Here is a 16780-nt window from a genome sequence, read left to right on the forward strand (position 1 = left end):
TTCATGGGGAATCTGAAGCAAGCTGTCAGCAGGTGACAAAGCCAGTCTTCATAAAAGATGAAAACAGCCATCAGAATGAAGTTACACAGCACCTTCAGAGACTCAGTTGTGAGCTCAAGTTTAATGTTTTCTATCGAAGTGCTCTGTATCAGACTTGAGGCAAGTAAAGGGCCAGATTCTCAGCCCTCAGATTATCTACTCACTAACTTTTCACCAATTAACATTCTACTACCAGGGTTAGGAGGGAATTTATGCCCTAGCACTTCAACATGGCAAAAGGTTAAACGGACTGTCAAGCTGTTTTAAAGCAAAAAAGTCAAACTAAATCTCAAGCAAAATTATGCATCTAGTTTACTAGAATTGTGTTAATTAATGGGTTCCTATGATATATTCTAGGTGTACATTTTGTTAATTTTCCTGCTGCTATACCTCATTTTAATAAGACTGCAGCATTAGCAGCTCCACCAGTTCCCTCCTTCAGAAATTTATTATCAGTGATTAGAAATGGACTGTCAACTTGCTGACTATTTTCAGGTAACAGATTCTTCAGTGGCCCCTAGGATGGTCTCCAGTTGACTCACTGCACTGCCTTAGAGGCTGCTTTCAAGTTGAGTATTCACTCTTCAAATTCCCTTTTACTACTTTACCTTATCTGCAGTAGTTTGATTAAAGGGCAACACAAACACACTGCTTGCTTTTGGATGTCTTCTGTGACTCACTAGCTTTCTTGCTGACTAATGTAAGTACAGAAATAAAAATGCAGAGTCTGAAGACTAGCATCTTTTTTACATTCCCTTTTCTGAAATCTAGTGTCAGTGCTCTTTGGGTCTGATTAAATTAAATCTTAGGGCAAGTAGGAGGTTGAAAGCATTTCCTTGGTGGCTCCCTCACAGCACTTCACACATTGTTGGCATGTTCAGCTGAAACTTCAATCCACTAGCCCAAGCCCAAAGACTGGGAAAGCTGGACTGTATCCCAAGCAATAACACATCTGGAAGCAGGCAGTATTTTGCTTATGAGAAAGCAACTTTAAGCTAGTTTAACTTTCTACAACCACTTGATGCTTCTGCCCTCTACATAATTAAAGTGATCAATTCACATGTTTCAAAAGCTAGAACACAAAGTAGAATCAGTGTAGCATACAAATCCATGCGTCTAATATCTGTAGAAGTAAGTTTTTAATGGCTGGTTAATTATGATATCACTACATTTTATTGCAATATAGTACTCATTTAAGCACTTTTAAAAATGCAAGGTGTACAAAGATTAAATTAAGACTGTAAATTGACTAATATTTGGTTTTTATATAAATAGAGGTCGTAACCACACTGTGACATGTAATACTGTTATTATACAACAGTTAAACTGGTGAGTCTATAACAGAAGTTGTCTGTAGTTAAACAAAGAAAGTTGAAAAGACCATGTTAAAACAAAAACTACTAAGATCAACAGGTAGGGATTGTAAGTAGCAACAAACATATTCACTCAGCTCCTGAGTATTTCAAGTTTTACAGTACACATTAAAAAATATTTCTTCCCATCAACACTATATATCCAAACTGTCAGGTGTTTATGCATTTTGCAAGTTACACTGATTGAACTATGTAATAATGAGGGTGGAGGTTGGCAAGTCATCCTGCTTGAAGTTTACATCACCCACATGCTAACACATCCACAACATTTTCTATTCTTCTGCCCCACCTCAAGGTGGTAGGATTTTTGGTTTGTTTTGAACAATCATTTAAAGAATTTGTAATTGTCAATTTGGATGTCTGACATTATCAGTGATAATTTTAACTCTTAGTTGTCTAAGAGGTTAAAGATGGAAAATTTCTCCTAACGCTAAGTTAGAAAATCATTTGCATCATGCTGTAAACTAGGAAGCAACGTAAAGCGACAGACCTGTCCTTAGTACATAATTAAAAGATCCAAATTCCAGTCAGCAGAGCTGATCTACCTCCATGTTGAATATGCCACAACACATACTTGAGATCTTCAAATGCATAGCTAGTGTAGATAGTCTTCCACTGTGGCAAATGCACACGATCCAATTCCCGAACGCGCCATCAATCCTAGACACTGTGAAGCCTGTCCCATTGCTAGGGCAAGTGGTGGCTGCTTTGGCAGATTGTGGGTCTCTGAAAAATTTCAACAATGCAGCTGTGTAATAGATTCTTTCAAAATTTAGAATGTAAATCACTTGCTAGGACACAGTACTAGGAACAGATCTACCCAGTTTTACTGTATAGTTGAAAGGCTTACAATGTGTGACGAACTGCGAATCTGTGATTTAGGCAAGTTTGTATGTATAATACAACATGCACATTTCATATTACTAGTTGTTTAAAATCATTAACCTGTTGCATTTCCTTTGTGCATTAGGTTTTAGATATTTATCAAAAGCATAAGTCTTACTGTATGATGAACTGTGGTTGCCCGTAAGCCATTATTTACCAAGTTACCACAGAATGGTTTCTGATACTGCAGCATTGCCTATTCATGAAATAACTGCATTGTGATCATCAACTACTACTGTAGTAATTTGAAAAATTGCTGACTTTAATGGTGAAAGGCATATGTACTCTCTTGGCTCTGAGAGAAGCAAAGCAATACAGTTGTGGCACTAATACCATGGATGAGGGCTTTGACCCCAATACCAGGGTTTTATGATAAATTACTGCAAAAACATCATCATAGAATTTTATTCTGTTTCTCTTCTGCGGTGCACTGTCAGTAATTCACGGGGCCAGGGCTGGCGCTTCCACTAGGCAACCCTAGGCGGTCGCCTAGGGCAGCAGGATTTGGAGGGTGGCATTTTGCTGCTCTAGGCAGAAATTCGGAGGCGGGGGGTCCTTCTGCTCCGGGTCTTCGGCGGAAATTCGGTGGCAGGTCCTTCACTCGCTCCGGGACCTGCCGCCGAAGTGCCCCGAAGACGTGGAGCGGAAGAACCCCTGCTGCCGAAGACCCCAGGCCCTCTGAATACTCAGAGGAGGAGCGCTGCCGCCTAGGGTGGCAAAAACCCTGGTGCCGCTCCTGCACGGGGCTGATGTAATCTGTTCAGTTTGAGGGGTTTTTTGGTTGTCCATTGTGCCATAGGTCTTCAACACTCAAGTCTGTCAAAACTCGTTTGCAGATTTTATATCAGTTTATTTCAGGTACTTCCATTAATACAGGTACAGTGATTATTCAACTATACATATTGCAGAATACACAGTCCTTTGCAAGAGTCTAGGGAATGCAATGTCATTTGTGCTTACAGCACCACTTACCTGAATAAACATGCCAAGAAGCAAAAAGCATATATACTTACCTAGTATTGCACTATTAAGAACAGAGCACACAGGTTCTCTCTGTATTGGATCAAGCTGGTTTCCAACTGGACTGCTCCAAGGATCCGAATATGCAAGTAAACTGAACGCATCCTGTTAGAAAACAATACTGAACACTAATCTTCCATTTAAAACGCACACAGCTATATCCAGTTAGTACTGACATAAAAGCTATTTTCCTCATTCATTCTAATCTAGAACTAAAAATTAGCTGTCTGCCATAAGAGACTGCAAATGCACTTTGTTACTAAATGGGCATACAGGGATACCATAGGATATGGGCATGTGCCCAATACTGTAGTTAAGAAAACTGAGCTCGTGCCATTTAGCCCAGCAACCTGCAACTTTGTAATATTAGAAAAACCTAAAAAAAAAGTTATTTTGAATGTGTGAAAAGGTAACTTAGATAAAAAGTATTTGGTGACAAGGAGAGCAAAAGAGGTTTAAAAACTGTGCTTGTTTCAGCTAGCAAAACTCAATATGGTTTTTGTATGGGAATTATTTTCCACCAGTCTAGTGCAACTATAAAAAGCAGATGGAGAAATTATAAAGAAAAAACAACCTGACAAAAAAATTTTCTCTCTGCTTCCCACCCACCCAAAGAGAGAAAACATTGCATCACATGTCACGCATATGTATTCTCCCTTGATAGAGCACTCCGTGTTCTGCTGCTTCCCTGGGTCCAGTATTTACCGTACCGGAACTCAAAATGGCACATATGTAGTCCACAGTCTAGATTTATTGGGAGGCAACTATATGATTTGTTGTATTTGAGGAGGAGCCTGTGTGCCTTGTATTTTTAAATCTAGGAGTTTTTAAAAAAGAATTTTTAACATTTGTCACTTATCCTATTGCCAGACTATAAAACTGCTGTACAGAAGATGGGAAGCCATGCTCCTCAGAATAGAAAAATATTGCAATAGCTCTTATTTTCACGAAGAAAAAAAATGAAGCAAAAAACTAGCATGGTCAATGCAGCAGATATTGCAAAATTCCATTTGGAAGTGCAGTCACCAAAAACACGAACGTAAAATATTGCCATACCTTTAGCATTTTCTTATTTGTTGTGTTTTTGCCACATTCTCTCCTTAGCTGTTCACTCATTGCCTGCAATTCTCTTCCAAAATGGATCATTCTTTCAATGGCCGCCTGGCTACCTCCACATAGCTGACGTCTTAACTGACTTGAGTCAACTTCTGCAAGAATGACAAACCATCATCACTAATACAGTATGGCAGTACAAATGTACGGTACTAGTAAGTTTCTGCCAACTGATTAATTCATGTAATCAGGAGCAGATATGCGATATCTCAGAATGAAACCAATTCAGGAGCAGGATTCTTGGCACACTGTGCCTGGTGTACAGCACACAGCTGTGGAGCTATTTAAATAATTACTAAAGTTTCTACCTACAGAAATTGCATTAATTTAACAGATTTAATTAAAATGGCCAAAAATCTCATGCATCTTGCATTGGAGCAAATGTAATGACAAGCTGAACTGCTATAAGGCAGGTTCAAAAATCAAGAGTATCAGAACAGGATTTTCCACTGGTTTAAAGACACGTTTAGTTAGGCTTGGTCTATGCAGTGTTGCACCAGTTTAATGAGGAAGCCTATTCTCTACTGGAAGAGGGAGGGCAGGGTGGGGCAACAATTCTAGTTGCCTGTTCACATTAGCACCCAGCATTACAAATTCTGAACTGTCAAATCAGACTTTGCTACAGAGCTAACCCCAGAAACGTACTTTATGTCTGCAAGTCCACTGTCACTTCATAGTTATTAGGAATCAACAGGACCCTTGGGGAAAAAGCTAAAAATATTAGATCTCAGATCATAGAAGGGTACTGGCTAAAAACTGGAGGTTTTTAAAATCTTATTTAAGCATTAAAAATTGGCACAATTACAGGTGACAGTACCCACTTCTAATATTTTCCACCAAGGGATTTCGAAGCACTTTATGAACATTAATCAATTTCAGCATGTTATGAGATCAGTGTTATCCCTATTTTTACAGATAAAGAACCTAAGGTATGGAGAAGTTAACTGACTTATCAAGATTACACGGGCAGCTATGGAACAGAATTAAGATCTCTAACTCTGACTTGTGCTTTAGCCACAAAGCCATCCTCCCTATCCCTTTAAATATAGTCTAGTCTGTACATAACTTGCTTGTGATAATAACAGTCTAGCTTTTAATAGTGTCCAGCAAATTATAACTGTCATTTTTACCACAATTATCTTAGGTAAGTGAACTGTCACCTCCAAAACAGATCTCTGGTTACTTCAATCACACACTCATGTGTACATTACACTACAGAAAAATTGGAAAGAGTTCAAAAAACAAAATATCAGAAAATAGTTCTCAAACTGTGGGGTGTAAAGTATTCTGGGTAGTCCAAGAAGCCACATTTCTTTTACAGAAGTGAAACACCCACGAGTCTTGAAGCAGCGATGTCTGTTGCTAGCTGGAGCCCAGTCTAGGACTTCATTTTCCAGAGGCTGTAAACAACTACATTAAAAAAAAGCAACTCTGTGCCTTTGCAGCTGTTTCGTGTCTATCACAGAAAGCCTCTGTGGAAAAGGCTGCAAGAGAGTAAAGAAGTGGTTTTTCGAACACAAACCAGATCTTGTTATTCAGTTTAAGCAATGTAATACACAGGATAAGACTGAGAATTCAGATGACTCTCTTTCAGTGCTGGGAACAGAAGTACTGTGTTGAAACAATGACATAATGTTAGTTTACTAGGGAAGCTGCAGAACAGCACTAGTGTATGCTCTGAGACTGGAGCAGTTTCACAGATCTTTTTAAGAACTGTTGTACTCTGAAAGTCTACAAAAAAATCCATGTTTGTCTCACTTTAAGTAAAAAAAAAAAAAAATTTTTTTTTCCCCCAACATGCAGCCCTGCAAATACAGGAATTGCTTGTCAAGCTGGATTCTCTCACACACACGAGGAATATGAAAGATTTAGTGAGGCCAAATTATGGCCTATTTACACCAGTGTAACCCTCAATACCTTCAGCATGGTTGCACAGGTACATCTGATAGGCCCTATAATTGAAATTGAGTCAACTTCCTCTTAGTTGCGCTGGCTCTAAAAGAGGCTGTTAAACTTATGTGTCACTCAAGTCAACAGGTATGAGTGAACACAGAACAGATCTGATAAGTAAGAAAGATTGGGCCAGTTTTACATAGCTACTTTTTAAAGTAGGACTGATAAGTCAAATGTGGAAAATATGAAATTTCTCTCTAGTGGAAAGCAGAACCATTTCAATCTCTTATCAACCCTTCCTGTCTCTGTCCATAAGGAAAAGAAGATTGTCCTAAAACATCTCCCCAATTCCTTGGTATAGGCCATTTTGGGGACCCCATCCTGAAATCTTTCCTAAACCCCCTCTTCTGGCCTTCAAACCACCAACAACCACCACCTCTCCAAGCTGATCAGATGCAAGCTGCCCACACACCAGGACACACCAACTCAAAGCAGCACCAGAACTCACCAGAACAAATGCAAAACCTGCAGACATATCCCCACTGCTACAATTATCAACATACCTTTCCATACCCCTGGGTCTCTACACATGCTTATCAAAACATGTGGTGTACCTCATCCAGTGCACTAAATGCCCCAGTAACAACTATGTGGGTGAAACCTCAATCACTACACTCTTGAATGAACTTTCACAAGCATAATGATAAAACACAGACACCATATCACCTGTGGGTGAACACTTAAGGTGATCACTCTCTCAGTCCTCATCCTCCAAGGAAATCTGGACAACACTTTCAAAGACAAGCCTGGGAGCTTATATTCATCACTCTGCTAGACACTAAAAATCATGGACTGAACAGAGTCACTAGATTTATGGCTTATTACAACAATCTGTAACCCACTAAACAACCTCTCTCCTCCTGCCCCTCCCCCAGCTGCTGCCCCCTACTTCCTTTCCTCCCTATGAAAGGTGTTAAAAGGCCACCTCATCTTGAATGGTCCCTTGAAAAGTGTGCTAACTACTTATGCTAAACAATCTGTTCAAATCTTGTAGTTTCCCAGACCTGAAGAAGAGCTTTTTGAAAGCTTGTCTCTCACCAACAGAAGTTGGTCCAATAACAGATATTGGTTATATTGCTATCAACGAGTGTTGAGTTTTCAGGGAAAAAAATTTACTGCTAACATCAATGAACTAAACAAAAAGCATGATGGTTTCCAAATGAAGTTGTGTGCCGGTTATTTGATTATTATTTTTTTTTAGTATCTATTACAATATTCCCCTCTCTCCTGCTTGTTTTCAGATTAACATCATGCCAGATAGTGTTATGAGATTTACAGATAGTACAATACTAGCAAAATGGAAAGTTAAGATTTCAGTCATGTCACTAATTTTCAATTTGGGAAGCATTGCAAGTAAAAACATAACCTTGTTGCCATCACTTTTTATTAAAAATGTAAGAAATATCACTGCAGACCCATTTCTGTGTCACATTCTTCCATTTCGTGATCATGTTTAGAACTACCATTTAGGAAGCCATTGGATGAAGTCTCTGCAACTCCATTGGAGTAGTGATCTGTTTCCATGTCTACATCACTGCTGAGAAAGAGAAGAAAAAAACATATCACTAACTTCAAAAATACTTTGATTTGCTTCTCAACTTTACATTTTCACCTTAACAATTTCCTGTCTGCCCTAGCCAAAATATCACCTTTTAAATAATATCACATTGGATGAGTAATAATTAACCATAGATTTATTCACAGCAAATAACTACACAGGCATAAGGGATTTTGGATTGCCCCAAACCAACAGCCAATGTGAAATACATTAACACTCAGCATGAGGTAGTACAGATCTCTGGTGCTAAGAGATGTGAAAAGTTAATTTTACTATTTTGTTGAAATTTGTTAAAATGCATGTTAATACATATAGTTAATTTAGATATAGTTTTCAGAGATCCTAGTTTTTCTTGATAAAAAAGCTCTCTGATTTAAAAAAAAAAAATCTGTGTTTTTCTACGATTAAAATGAAAGGCTGAACTTTAGTTTCTCTGGCCATAATGTTATATAAGTTCAATATGTTTTATTGATACAGTGGAACCCTGTTTATCCAAACTAATTGGGACCGGGGCCAGATCAGATAATCAAAACTTTGGATAATCCAGAGAGCTTCAGCCCGGGTGGTGGGTCTCTGGTGAAACTGGAGCCCTTCAGCCCCAGTTTGGTTAATACGGAGAGCCGGATAATGGAGGCTTGGGTAAACAGGGTTCTACTGTATGTTTTTATTTTTTCACAAAATGTAAAAACTAAAGATTCTCTGTAACAACGCAAATTCCTCATTTTTCCGTGCTTTTCTGTGGCAAACTGATTTCTAGGATCCCTGATAATTATACACAGAAATTCCAATGTGTGTTTTGAGCTTGGTCACAAGCGGAAGGAAGTATACTTCAACTGCTGAGAAAATCTGCTATTCCAATTCTCTCTTATTTTTTATACCAAAGGGCAAGGCAAGCATGAAGCTTATTTGGAGAACACCAGCTTTAGGCAAAACAATGCAGTTCTTTCAGCAAGTTTCAGTCCACAGATTATTCACTCAGACTGGAAAGCAATACCAGGAATAAGACAGAGGGCAGAGGTACAGGGTTGGGGAAAGAACCAAAACCCAGTCAGCCAAACCATGCACAAGACACAAGAATCTTGTTCAGAAAACACACATGGAGCACAAGACTGCATGACAGATCTCTGTTCATGGCACTGGACAAAAGCACTCTGTGGAAGCTGCATGTGCTCTGGTTGAATAGCGTGCCTTCAAGGGCTGGAGCCTCAGACATCTCCATATTTTTAAATGTATTTAGGCGTTGCAACATTTAAATTATGTAGAAGCCTAAATCTCATTTTCAAAAGGAATTTAGGCACTTAGACACCAATGCCTAAATACCTTTAAAAATATGGGCTATAGTAACCGATAATACTCCAGCTCATTCTATTATCAGTTACGAAAAGCACCGTTTAAAGACGCACTACTTCTCAGACATTGCTTTTAACACTAAAAGAAATCCAGTTTACAACTAATTTCACTACTAGGGAATATTCAGTGCCTTTTTAACATCAGGAGAAAAAGGCCCCTTGTAAATGATGGGCTGTAGTGCATTTTACGAAAAGCTTCAAAAGGTGGGTTGGAGTTCATGAAGCCCTTTGGCAGAGACAATTGCTAATACAAAACACTTCCTTGAAACAAAGACGTGTTTTTGGAACCTCATCTGTTTATGCTAATTTTCTAATTTCTAGAGAAGGGACTAGAAACCACAATTGCATTAAAAAGGCAAGAAGAAAAGCAACAGGGCAGTCTGCAATATATCTTCAGTGCCTGCACACAAATGCAAGGAGCATGCGGAACAAACGGGATGAAGTGGAAGTCATGGTATATGAAGAAAATTATGACTTAATTGGCATTACGAGACTTGGTGGGACAACTTCCAGGATTGGAATACCAGCATTAAGGGATATAGCTTGCTCCGGAAAAAAATGCTTACTAACCTCTCTGTAATGTTTGTTCTTCGAGATGTGCTGCACATGTCCATTCCGTATTAGGTGTATGCACGCCGCATACACAGTCGCCAGAAATGTTTTCCTTCAGTAGTACCCGTTTGGCCAACCCCACACCCTCTCAGTTCCTTCTTGCTGGCCAACACCGACAGAGCGGTAGGAGGGTGGGCTGTGGAATGGACATGTGCAACACATCTTGAAGAACAACATTTACAGAAAGATTAGTAACCATTTTTTCTTCTAGCGCTTGCACGTGTCCATTCCACATTAGGTGACTCCCACGCAGTACCACAGGAGGTGGGCTCAGAGTTCATGGACATGCAGATCTCAACACAGCTCGACCAAACCACAACCCTAGCTAGTTGATGGCGTAGTAGGAAGAAAATGTATGCGCCAACAACCAGATCGCCGCTTTGCAAATGTCCCGGACTGGTACCTGGGCCAGGAATGCTGCTGAGGAATATTGTGCCCTCGTGGAATGGGCAGTCAGAATGTTTGGTGGAGGGATCCCCACCTGCTCATAGCACATGCAAATGCAAGTGATCGAGTATGAAATCCTATGAGCCAAAATGGGGCGGCCTTCCATTCTATCTGCTATTGCCACAAAGAGCTGTGTGGAGCTACGGAACAGTACTGTCCTTTCTATATAGGACGCTAGCCTAACATCCAATGTGCGGAGCTGCTGCTCCTCCTTATTGGCGTGTGGTTTCGGGAAGAAAACAGTCGGAAAAATAGCTTGATTACTGTTGAAACGGCAAAACTACCTTCATGAGAAATGCAGGGTGAGGGTAGAGCTATACCTCGCCCTTAAGGAAGACCTTGTACAGAGGATGAAAGGGCCCTGATCTCTCAGACCCTCATGGCCAAGATAATTGCTTCCTTCCAGGTGGGAAGCATGATGCCAGGGGGCTTGAAGAGAGGGCCCGTGAGCTTTGACAAGACCAAGTTTAGGTCCCAAGGGGGAATGGGTTCCCAAATCTGCATCCATAGCCTTTCTAATCCCTTGAGGAAATGAATGGCCATTTTGTGCAAGAAAACCGATTGGCCATACAGCAGAGGGTGGAATGCAGAAATGGCTGAGAGATGTTATTTAATCAATGAAATTGCTTCATCTGAAACACCAACATCTAGCAGATACTCCAGCACCATCTGAAGAGATGACTGAGCAGGCGAGAAGCCTTGTTGCGATGACCAAACGGAAAAAACGCTTCCACTTGGGTGGAGCATTCAACCATAGCCCTGAGCAGGGAAGGGAGGGAGCAGCATCAGACTCGCTACTGACGGATCTAACAGGCGTCGAACCAGTGCTGATGTGGCCAGGCTGGGGCTGTCAGAATAACCCTCGCTGTGTGCCACTTGACCTTCAGCAGGACTTTGTGCACAAGTGGAATGGGGGAAAGGCATAGAACAGGTGCTTTGTCCAAGAGAATAAGAAGGCGTCCATGAGTGAGCCTGGGCTGTGGCGCACAGAGAACAAAACTGATATTTTCTGTTCTTCCTGGTTGCGAAGAAATTTACAAGGGGAGATCCCCACCACTGGAAAATGACCTTTGCTATGTTGGGATGGAGGGACCACTCATGGTGAGTGGAGAAAGACCCGCTGAGGTAATCTGCCAACTCGTTCTGGGCTCTTGGAAGGTGAGAAGCTTTGCGGTGGATCGAGTGCTTTATGCAAAACAAGCGAAGAGTCTCCTGGCAGAGGGGGAAGAGTGAGCCCCTCCCTGCCTGTTGGTGTAGAACGCGGCTGCTGGGTTGTCTGTAAGTACCCTAATGTCCTTGTTTGCAATATGGGAAAGAACACCTGACATGCTAGACAGACCACTCTAAGCTTTCTGACATTTATAAATGTCCTTCCGAGGACCATAGACCTTGAGTCCTGAGGTGCCCTAAATTAGACCCCCAGCCTAACTCCGAAGCATCTGAGACCAGGGATATCGAGGGCTGGGGCCTGACAAAGGGAATGCCTGAGCCCACCAACCAAGGATCCCTCCAGTTGTTGAGGGAGGCAAAGACTGGAATGGGCACTGAGAGCACCAAGTCCAAATGATGGCAGTTCGGCAAGTACACTAAGGCCAGCCAAGCTTGAAGGGGGTCTGAGCCTCAGTCTCACATGCTACACCACATATGTGCACGTGGCCATGTAACTTAAAAGTCTGTCACGACAGCCCATTTCTGCCATAGAGTGGGCCTTGGAGTGCGATATCAGTGATGCCATCATCGGGAAGTGGGCTTCTGGGAGGAAGACCCTGGCTTGGGTAGAATCGAACATCGCTCCGATAAACTCTATTCTCTGTACCGAGATGAGGTTTGACGTCTGATAGTTTATCAATAGACCCAGTGTTCATAAGGTTGCCTGAACGAAGTGGATATTGGTCTTCTCTTGGGCCTATGATTGGCCTTTGATCAGCCAGTCATCGAGATGCAAGTAAATTTGTACCCCTCGCTTTCTCAGGAAGGCTGCAACTACCGCCATGCATTTCATAAAGACCTGTGTGGCTGCCAACAGGCCAAATGGGAGAACTATGAACTGGTCGTGGGTCTGATTCACAACAAATCTGAGAAACCTTCTCTGATCTCGGAAAATCAAGATAATCAAATGGAGGATGGTGTACCAGTCCCTGTGATCCAGGAAGGGAATGACTGAGGCGAGGGAGACCATGCAGAACTTCAGCTTTTTGAGATAGCTGTTGAGGCAGCGCAAGTCTAAAATGCCTCTAATTCGCTTCTTGTGCAGGTCCTGACAGGGTGGTGGAACTGAGAAATGGGTGAGCTGTTAGGGCCTGAAATATTTCCTCGAAGGCACCATGGCAGAGACACTCAGGAGTTCTTCTGGCCCTGGAGCTTCACATCTGTTTGCTCTGAGAAGAGTGAGGACCCTTCAACAGATGGTCCTGAAGGAACTGCTGGACCTTCACCGGTAGGCCAGAGGACTGTAGCCAAGAGAACTTTCACATGGCCACCAGATCTGGCTGCTGCATCCAGGGTGGCGTGCAAGGAAGCCCTGGCTATTGCCTTCCCTTCTTCCACCAGAGCAGAGAACTCCTGCCTGGATTCCTGAGGGAGCGAGTCCTTAAATTTTGATATGGAGTCCCAGACATTAAAGTTGCATTTCCCTAGCAACGCCTGTTGGTTGGGGATGCAAAGCCATAAACCGCCAGTAGAATAAGCTTTTCTACCAGAGGGTCTAGGTTTTGTTTGAGTTTTTTGAGTCTTTTGCCTTGGGGGTTGCTCCTTATGGTCCCTGCCTGTCCCTTTTGTTGGCTGCCGACACCACCAGGGACCTCCCTGGAGGGGTTGGGGGGTACAAGTACTATAACCTTGGGCAGGGGCAAAGTGCTTCTTTTCTGCCCTCTTCGAAGTGGAGGGGCCAGAGAGGATGGGGTTTACCAGAGGGTTTTAACTGGACCCATAATGGCCTCACTGAGAGGGCCACCATGGCCAAGATGTCTGCTAGGCTGTGGGAAGACTCTTACTATTTCCACTTCCAGTCATAGGTTCGAGGCCACCCAGGGTGGTGGGCAGTGGGGGGCTGACATGCTTGGCCCTGACACCACCTCATCTGGGGAGGAGGCGGCAGCGGCCTGTACCAGCAGGGGTTCCTCCTCTTCTTCCTCTGCACCACATGGATCCCACAGGTCCAGGTCCTGAATGTTGGTGCCGGAGTCCGGGTCAGGTGCCGCTCAGTGAGATGGAGGAGCCCTTCTCTCAGACACCACTGAGCAAGAGCATCCGGGGGCGGAGGGGGGAGGGGGGCTTGGCACTGGGGAGAAGCCCCATGAGTTCCAGAATGGCCATTGCATTTGCATAGGTCAGAGCCCACTGGGCCATGCAGTCAGAGGTACCCCCACACCAGGATCCCCCATCATATAGGATGGGGGGGGGAATACTAGTATGGATTCCTCAGCTGGATGCACGACTCCACCTCCAACTCAGAGCCGTCCTCCAGGGACCATGGAGGTGCAGTACCTGTCAATTCCAGGGGTTAGTGCCAAGGATCCGGGGACCTGCACCAAGGTGGGGGAGCCCGTGTCGACACTGGCAGGGATGGTTTCCCTTTGGACGGTACTGACGGTCCCGGTACTGAACAGGAGTTCAAGTCAACATGCTCCCTTCTACTCGCCTGCACAGATGTCAACTCTTGGACTGCTGGCGATGGCAGTACCGACAGGACTAGTAAGTCTCTGGCTATAATGAATGCCTCCAGCGTGGACAGCACCGCTATCTTGCTGATGCCATGCTGTCCCTCTGCTGCCAACGGCTGATCTTGGACTGGACTCAGAGCCTGCAAACCGGATGCAGTTGACAGTACAGCCTGTCAAGCAGGGACAGAGGAATGGCCAGACTCAAGTTGCACTCCACTGCTCTTCCCATGCTTGGCCTTTTTGGGGAAGGCCCTGTTATCCAGCTGCTTCTTACATTTCTTTCTCAACACCGTTGATGGGAAATGGTGCTGAGAGTCCCTTACAGCAGGCGGAGCACTCTGTATCGATGCTGAGGTTCTTGGTGCTGAGTCCGACTGGCTTGACTCCAAGGAGGGTCTGAGTGCCGCCTCCATCAGGAGGGATTTTAACCTGGCCTCCCAGTTTTTCTTTGTACCTGGCTTGAACTGGCGGCAGATCTGACAGCGATCCTGGATACGAGTCTCACTCAACCACTTTAGATTGGAGTGTGGGTTACTCAAAGGCATGGCCTTGCTGCAGGCTTGAAGCTCAGAGACCAAGGCATGCCCAGCTCCAGGAGTAGAGGAAGCACTGCCAATGCAGTGAGTCCAACTAACTATTTACAGCTATCAGAGGGGTAGCCGTGTTAGTCTGAAACTGTAAAAAGCAACAGAGGGTCCTGTGGCATCTTTAAGACTAACAGAAATATTGGGAGCATAAGCTTTTGTGGGTAAGAAGTGCATTACTTGCATCTGAAGAAGTGAGGTTCTTACCCACGAAAGCTTATGCTCCCAATACTTCTGTTAGTCTTAAAGGTGCCACAGGACCCTCTGTTGCTATTTACAACTATTAACTAAAGTCCAAACTGAGAAATAACTACTGGGAAGAAGAAAAAAAAGGAAGGTTGGAGTGACAAACGAGAACCACTGACTATAGCTTGCCAAAGAAGAGGAGCAGTTCCAGTGACCATCAGTTCCTTCTTAATGCCTGTGAGAGGGTACAGGGTAGGCTGGACCCTTTATACTGCTCCATAAGTGCGCAGCACCAGAGGGTGCTAGAGCTGACCTGACAGGTACCACTGAGGGAAAAAAATTCTGGCAACTATATGCAGGGCACGCACACATTTACTATGAAATGGACATGTGCAAGCACTCCAAGTAGTAGTTCCATATGTGTCATCATAACGGTTTCTTTATCACAGACAGTTTTAAAAGTAAATGCTTCCCCTCCACCTGCTAGATCCGTAAACTCTTCCTGCACTCTCAAGTCTGGTTCCGTCCATCTCACCCAGCAATAAACATTTTACAGGCCAAATTAGGCTCGGTTATACCTATGCTATCATTTTAGAATGACCTCCGACATATGCAAACCCATTAAAAGCAAAGGGGTTGCACACATCTAGTGCTTGCAGCAAGCCATTGTGGTTATGTACTACATACAAGAGAATCCACAGTTCACTCAATCTTATCTGCATACAATGAATAAAAAGCAGTGAATACATTGGTCATTGAAGTCCTCACACAAGATTTTGAATAAGCACCAGACCAGAAGATGAAGGGAGAAGTCTTAAAACCAGAAGAAGCTGGTCTGAGAACAAAAACTGATGTCTCTAATGTCACAGTTAAAATAATTTGCCTTTTCCCAATTTACTCATTTAACAGAACAGTATATGTGTACTATTGTACAGAATCTTAAAGGTGAAAGTATCACAATACATTTAATGAAAAATATGAGAAAATAATTCCAATCCCCTCACCCTACCCCATTTTATCAACTATTAGTGAGTACTCAAAAACACATGCTATGCCTGGGTCCTAAAAAGCCATACAAAACCTGCTCTCTCTGCAGTGCAAAATGAAGATATTTATGACAAAAACTAGCATCATGGTGGATCAGACATCTGTTTGGAAGATTACTCACTTGGTGTAGCTGTTAACTTGCTGTGACCTTGATACATTTATATTGTTGAGTTCAGGTACATTCAAACTTGTGGACTGGTGTTTAATATGACAGTAAGACTGATGTGCTTTGTTTGATATTACTCCATTACTGCAACTACTTTCAAAACCTAAACAAAAGAATATTTTAGTAATTTCAGTCAGTTACAAATTGTTATTTTATGTACACATTTCTGAAATAAGTATAAGATTGATTTGTTCATGTACAGTAGATTTATCAAATAATTCCACATAACTAGCTTCCACTCCTCAAGCCTTTGAAACAGATTTAAGGCTTTCACAGTAAAGAAGCCAGGTAATAAAATTAACTAGCAAATGAGAACAGCAGCTTACAGATCAGATTTTCAGTTCATTAGCAAAAGTTCTCAGTGAAATACACAAGTCAGAGGAACTACAGACCTTTTTATTGGAATATACCAGTCAGAAAGTATCTGAAAACCCTGACTGGGCTAGTGTCTGCCTTGGTTTTTAGTGGCTACACTTTATCTTAATTGGCTTTGTATAATAACTGTTACAAACACTTATTTTTATGTTTTTTTCATACGTAAGTTCAGTAATTTGAAGGTCTATTCAATATTATCGACTAAACAAACGATTAATGAGAATCAAAATTTGATGGAGAATTACACTTTGCTAAACCGCAGAACATTTGGTTAAACATTACTCCAGCCTGATGTACTACTCTTTCCGCCAACACCTCATCCCTCACTGGTAATATTTAATTGAGGAAAGCTGTAATTTAAAAGCAGACCCATTAAATGTGTACTAATTTGATACTTTATTTTATCAAGTC

At 42.4% G+C, this 16780-nt stretch overlaps 1 protein-coding gene across 3 annotated transcripts in view; it reads right to left on the bottom strand.

Moving 5' to 3' along the window:
- Positions 1-475: 475 nt before the first annotated feature.
- Positions 476-16780, bottom strand: part of RANBP9 (RAN binding protein 9) — a 71845-nt gene continuing 55540 nt past the window's right edge. Inside the window, exons 10-14 of one of the 3 annotated variants that reach the window (XM_054020899.1) lie at positions 15950-16097; positions 7799-7920; positions 4374-4525; positions 3311-3422; positions 476-2138 (exon numbers count right to left, since the gene is read on the bottom strand). In XM_054020899.1, coding sequence (XP_053876874.1) covers positions 2008-2138; positions 3311-3422; positions 4374-4525; positions 7799-7920; positions 15950-16097 — 665 coding nt within the window. In that variant the 3' untranslated portion in view covers positions 476-2007. The remainder of the gene's footprint in view (positions 2139-3310; positions 3423-4373; positions 4526-7798; positions 7921-15949; positions 16098-16780) is intronic. The other 2 variants (XM_054020900.1, XM_054020901.1) reach the window with 2 other exon arrangements.

Source organism: Malaclemys terrapin, chromosome 2 (assembly GCF_027887155.1).
Source record: "Malaclemys terrapin pileata isolate rMalTer1 chromosome 2, rMalTer1.hap1, whole genome shotgun sequence".
NCBI lineage: Eukaryota > Metazoa > Chordata > Testudines > Emydidae > Malaclemys > Malaclemys terrapin.